Consider the following 5,922-nt stretch of genomic DNA (forward strand, 5'->3'; position numbering starts at 1 on the left):
CATATACAGGTACAAATTCCTTACGATGGATGTTATCATTATGTATATCTAAACTGTACCATGCTGGGGATATAGCTCAGTAGTAGAGCTCTTACCTTGAATGTACAAGGCCCTGGGTTCAATCCCCAGCACTACCAAATGCAAAAAAAACAAACAAACAAACAAAAAAAAACCAAAGAAACAAAATATTAAATGTACCAATAAAATTTTTAAAACCTCAAAAAAAAAGAAAAAAGAAAGAAAATGAATGGAGAAAGAAAGAAAGAAAACGTGTGCTAGCCAGTGTGGTGGTGCACACCTATAGTTCCAGCACTTGGGAGGCTGAGGCAGGAGGATTAAAGTGAGTTCAAGGCCAGCCTGAACTGCATAGTGAAAGCCTGTCTCAAACAAACAAACAAACAAACAAAAGTGAGGCATTCAGGCTGTGAGAGAACAGAAAGACGCATCAGTTCAGAAAAGGCGTAGACAGGGCTTAAGGCCGGGCTACCTGTAGTATTGCACGGGCCCCACACTCAGAAGGGCCTGGTGCTTAGTTCCATACTTTTCATTACTGTCTTGAAATTCTTCATATTTTTGAACAAGAGGCCCTGCTTTTTTATTTTGCACTGAACCAAAAAATTATGGAGCCAAGTCCTGGGAGGGGCAGTGGTGTGGACCCACAGGCCGTGCAGAGGTCAGCAGGACTTAAATAGTGGGTTGTTGGAGGAGAGGTTAGGAAGAGCCAGGAAGAACGTGGATGCTCTGAATGAGTAGGATGGGGAGGACGGCGCACGGGTAGCTCAGTGTGCAGAACCCTGGGTTCCATCCCAGCACCAAAAACTAACACGAGAGGAGAAAAGGCCTAAGGAAAGGGAGAAATCAAGAATTCAGCTCTGCCAGGCGTGGTGGCGCATGCCTGTAATCCCAGCACTTGAGAGGCTGAGGCAGGAGGATCGTTGCGAGTTTGAGATCAACCTGAGCTACAAAGTGAGCTCAAGGCCAGCCTGAACTGCATAGGGAGACCCTGTCTCAAAAGAAAAAAAAAAAAAAAGAACTCAGCTCTACACCAGCGGCTGTGAGGACTGTGGTCCCAGCTTCTGCAGCCCCCTCTAGGTGCGGAGCCGGCGCTCTCTCTCCTTCTGCTCTGTTGTGGGCCCACCCCTGCTCTTGTCCTTCCGGACAAGAGATCTCGCCAGTGTCTGTCTGGCTTTTTCTGAGCTGGACTCATCTGAGAAAGCAAAAGCAAAAAAACCTCTTGGTTGGGTTCCATTTCTGAACCCAAGTGAAGCTCCCATCCCCAGCTTCAAAATTGACAAACCCCGGGGCCCCTATTTCCCATCCTTCCTCTTTTTTTTTTTTTTTTCCTGGTACTGAGGATCAAATACAGGGTTGCTCTACTAATGAGCTCTACCTCTAGCCCTTTAAAAAAACTTTTTAAAATTTTGAGGCAAGGGTCTCAGTAGCTTACCCAGGCTGGCCTCAAACCTAGGATCCTTCTGCCTCAGCCTCCCTCCCAAGTAGAGAGAATCGGGGGTCAGAGCGTGCACCGCCATACCCCACTGTCTCCTTCCTCTTTAACAATCGTCTCACCTTCCTGCTGTGCGTGCTGCAAGACTGGGAAGTGGGTAGGGAGGGAAGTGAGGAGACAGGCTGGTCAGGAATCCACAGAGATCTGGACCTTTTGGGATGACTTTCTTGTTACTCAGCAGGGCTAGATAAAAGGGGTCACAGTTGCTGGCTATTGTTGGGCATATTGCTTGAACTGAATTCTCAGGTTCAGGAGACCAACCCCCTGCATGAGAGGCAACTAGGTGATACCTGTCAGGCCCCTTAGTGGCAGGATGAGAATACCTATGTGCTTTAGTCTTACATCTGAGGTCTCGATGAACCTTTAAAAGACTGAAGCTGCTGGGGCTGTGGTGGCGCACGCCTGTAATCCCAGCACTCAGGAGGCTGAGGCAGGAGGGTCATTCCAAGTTCAAGACCAGCCTGGGCTACAAAGTGAGCTCAAGGCCAGCCTGAACAGCATAGCAAGACCCCTGTCTCTAAAAGGTTCAAAAAGAAAAGAAAAGAAAAAAAAAAAAGACTGAAGCCAGAGCTGGGTGGCATCGCACGCCTGTAATCCCAGCGCTTGGAGGCTGAGGCACAAGCATTGCTGTGGACTCAAGGCCAGCCCGAACTGGATAGTGAAACTTTGCCTCAAAAAGATAAAAGACACAAAACAAAAATCACAAAGGTGTTCTTTCCGGTTTTGTTTTGTTTTGGGACAGTCTTGCTCTGCAGTTTAGGCTGGGCTTGAACTCACTATATAGCCCAGGCTGGTCTCAAACTGACAGTGATCCTCCTGCCTCAGCCTCCCAAGTGCTGGGATTACAGGTGGGTCTCAGACACTCTACCCAGAAGTCTGTTGATTTTGCAGAGGGGGAAACTGAGGTTTTGAGGGTACAAGGACTGATCAGTCCATATTTATAAAGGCCCAAGCAAAGGCTCCAGCTCAGATCCTCAGACCCCATCCCTTCTTCGAATGCCTTCCACCTTGCCGGGGTAGGTTCCCCCCAGAGGCACAAAAGCCCGGATTCTTTCCTTTGCAAGACTGAGGCTGGACCCATCTTCCTGAATTGCCGCTCGACCTAGGGGACTCCTTTTCTCCCGTCGTTGGCGCCGCCTGGTGGATTTATGGCGAATCGTCAGCAGCCGCCGCTGCCCTCGCGGATCTGGACGCTCTGGGAGCGAGTTTACAAGCAGGGGGGTGTTTTCGCTCGCTTCGCACAGGCCTCGATTTGCCTCCTCCCGACCCCCTCTCTTCCTGGTGCCCGCCTCCCTCACCGTACAGATAACGTCTATCTCCAGATCCACCCGCTCCCCAAACCGCCGGCAAAGACAGTCTCAGTCCGGGGGCGCGGAGGGCAGAACGAATCCAGACTTTATTGTCAAGTGGGGGGCAAGGGGGGCGAGGGTGGGGCCGGGGTTGCTACATCGTCAAGCAGAAGAGTGGATGGGGAGGGGGAGGCCTGCGGTCCCCCTCCCGGGTCGGGTCGGCGGCTAGAAGGGCTGACAACACGGAGACCATAGAAGTGGGGGTGTCACGCCCCCGCCCGATTGTGCAGTGGAGGAAGGGACAGCCGCGAGGTCTAGGAGCGGGACGGGGGGCTACAGACTCCTGCGAATCCTGCGGAGAGGGGAGGGGCGGGGGCGAGGCTCTATTGCTTTTTGCTCACAGTTTTGCGGAAGGCGAGGCGGGGGTGGGCTTGGACTGGACACCCCTTGCCCCCCTCGGTACCCCTTGGGCGATGGGTGCTGGTGAAAAGAATGGAACCCGGACTGGGGAGGAAGAAGGCGAGGGAGGGTCTCTGGGGGCATCTCCTTGGTCCCACCCAAGTGCCAGAGATGCTCCCAAGTGCTGCACCCTGCGATGGGCCCGGCCAGACCTGGGGCAGGGGCACGGGGCGGGGCGGGCCCAGTGAGGCTGCAGGCGGTGAAACCAAAGTGCTTATGGGGGACCCAGGATCCCGCCTGCTCCCCTCCCCCTGCGGAGGACGGGGTGTTCACGGAAGCGCTTCAGTTTGGGGTAGGGGGCCGGAGTCCCAGAGTCCGCTTATTGCCAAGAAAATCCATTTCTGCCCCCCCGGGCCCCGACCATGGCTTGTGAACCCCATTTTGTGCTAGGTTTGGGGGGGAAGGGCTGGATGGACATGGCTTTTGGGAGGGGGGGTGTCTCCAAGGGGGCTCGGGGGTGAGACGGCCCCCCCTTTTCTAGGGGAGAGGGAAGGGCAGGGGGCGGGGTTCCCTGAGATCTGGGGTGTTCCCCCCCTTCTGAAGCCCCCCTCCCCCCGCTGCTACCCCTCCCCTTTCCTGGAACCCCGTACCTCGGGGTGGGGGGGAAGGAGAGATCATTCAGGGAGCGCCGGGAGGAGGGGCGCGCTGGGAGCCCGGAGGCGTGGGTCCCGGCTGGAGGCAGGGGTCGAGTGGGAGGGGTTCGGGGTTGAGGTCAGTAGGGGGAGAAGAGGATGGGACCGTGCGCTGTTCGGATGGGCCCGGGGGCGGGGTGGAGGAGCGGGTGGGTGATCGGCGGTCCCTGCAGGAGAGGCGCGGCCGGAGCTGGGCGCAGGGACAGCGGGGAGCCCGCGGCCGCTGCCATCACCGCAGCCACCGCCAGGGGGCTGGGCAGCAGGCCGCCGGCCAGGGACTTGGGCAGCTCCTTGGAGAAAGTCAGCGTGCCCTGCGGCGGGGAGAGAGGCGGGAAAGGCAGGGTCACGGTCGGCCCGCAAACCCCACCGGCCCGCGGCCCGCTCGGCGGCGGCCGCCTTCTCTCCACCGCGCCCTCCCGCAGCCCAGCTCCCCAGCGCCCGGGCCTCACCGCCAGCTCCCCGGCGCCCCTAGGCTTCTTGTGACGGCTCAGTAGTGGGTTGGGCTTCCCGGCCACGCCATCTCGGTGCCGCCGGCTGGAGATGTGCTGCGGGGGTGGGGGCGAGTAGGTAGAGGGCTGAGAGCCCCGACCACCGGGCCTCACTCCGTCCCTCCGCAGGTGGAGCTCCCCACAGCTCTCGGCAAGGGCCTCGGACCCACCTGTTTCAGCTGGACCTCCGAGTTGACCTTGACGTTGCAGATCTCACAGTGGAAGGTTCGGTCTTGCGCGGGAGCCTCTGGCTCCCCGGGGGTGGGCGGCCCCAGTCGAGGGTAAGCTTTGATGGGCCCCAGCCCGCTTCGAGCCTCCAGAATTGTCTTGTGCTTAGTACCTAAAGCCCACCGAGGGCAGGAGGAGAGGAGGAGAGAGAAATGTCTCCTGGCCTACCAAGTCTCAAACACCCACATTCTCACTCCCAGTGTGGGGGTGGGGTGGGGCTGGGGGGTCGGGGAGACTGCTGGGGAAGGAGACAGGCTGAGAAGGTCCCGGGACGCTGGGCTGGGGGCCGGGGAGTTAGGACAAGCAGGCAGGCGTGGGCCGAGGGCAGGAGCCCTACCTTTGTTATGCGCCTCAAGCTGGGACAGGGAGTTCACAGCCACCTTGCACAGAGCACAGTAGAGCAGCCGCTTGGCTTTCTCCTCCTCTTCTTTGCTACCCCCGGGCAAGGAGGCTGGGGCTGGAGTCCCCGCTTCGCCCTTGGCTACACCCCGGCCCGTCTCTGGAACACTGGGAGGGCACGGGGAGCCGGGCTGTTTCTCTGGGGACCCTGGGGCTGGACCCAGTCCGTTCTCCATGGAAACTGCTGGGGGAGAAACACGGGGGTCACTGCAGATGGTTCTGGGAGAAGCCACTTCCCGTGGACACCCACCCCATTTCCGGGAGGGCAGGGGCCCAGCAGTCCCCACCCTGTGACAACATGCATGTTCTCATGCCCTGGGCCACAGCCAGACATGGTTCAGCTGCCTTAGCTGGGTGTGAGACTCCAGTGCCTGGCACATTCCCCCAAAGACAGGAATAGCCAGGGAGGTCTGGTCCCACCAGCCTACCTCGAGGGCGATGCTGGCATCCTCGCCAGCCAGGGAGAGAGACACGTAAGGAGGATCTGCCCCACTCTCATAGGGCTCGCCAGCGAGCCTGGGCTTCTGGCCAGCACATCCCCTTCCCAGAGTCCTGCCCAGCCCCCCTGGAGGCCCAGAGAGAGCTGCAGAAAGGGGCAGAACCAGGACGAGGCAGGGGGAGACGGATGCAGACACAGCGAAGGGAAACAGAAACAGCAGAACTGGAGAGGGAAGAAACAGGGAGGCCGGCTGCTCTATAATTCATGGCCTGATTAAAGATGCACAGGCCTCAGGCCTCGGCACTGGGCTCTGGCCTCCGCACGGGGAAACTCTAGCGCTGCCATTCTCGCTCCAGCAGCCGATCCAGTTTCCGGGTCATGGGGAAAACTGGGGTGGGGGTGGGGATCTGGCAGAAGAGGAACTCCTGACCCCTGCAGGTGTCCACTTGTTTCTCTATACTATGATCGCCCCCCTAATCCC

At 58.3% G+C, this 5,922-nt stretch overlaps 1 protein-coding gene across 5 annotated transcripts in view; it reads right to left on the reverse strand.

The window, feature by feature from the left end:
* Positions 1-2,877: 2,877 nt before the first annotated feature.
* Positions 2,878-5,922, reverse strand: part of Znf385a (zinc finger protein 385A) — a 21,395-nt gene continuing 18,350 nt past the window's right edge. For 3 of the 5 annotated variants that reach the window (XM_013521017.1, XM_013521015.1, XM_005397223.2), the window contains exons 5-8: positions 4,941-5,186; positions 4,546-4,715; positions 4,337-4,432; positions 2,878-4,198 (exon numbers count right to left, since the gene is read on the reverse strand). In XM_013521017.1, coding sequence (XP_013376471.1) covers positions 3,968-4,198; positions 4,337-4,432; positions 4,546-4,715; positions 4,941-5,186 — 743 coding nt within the window. In that variant the 3' untranslated portion in view covers positions 2,878-3,967. The remainder of the gene's footprint in view (positions 4,199-4,336; positions 4,433-4,545; positions 4,716-4,940; positions 5,187-5,922) is intronic. The other 2 variants (XM_005397220.2, XM_013521016.1) reach the window with 1 other exon arrangement.

This window comes from Chinchilla lanigera, unplaced genomic scaffold (assembly GCF_000276665.1).
Source record: "Chinchilla lanigera isolate Chin_1 unplaced genomic scaffold, ChiLan1.0 scaffold00057, whole genome shotgun sequence".
In the NCBI taxonomy this organism is placed as follows: domain Eukaryota; kingdom Metazoa; phylum Chordata; class Mammalia; order Rodentia; family Chinchillidae; genus Chinchilla; species Chinchilla lanigera.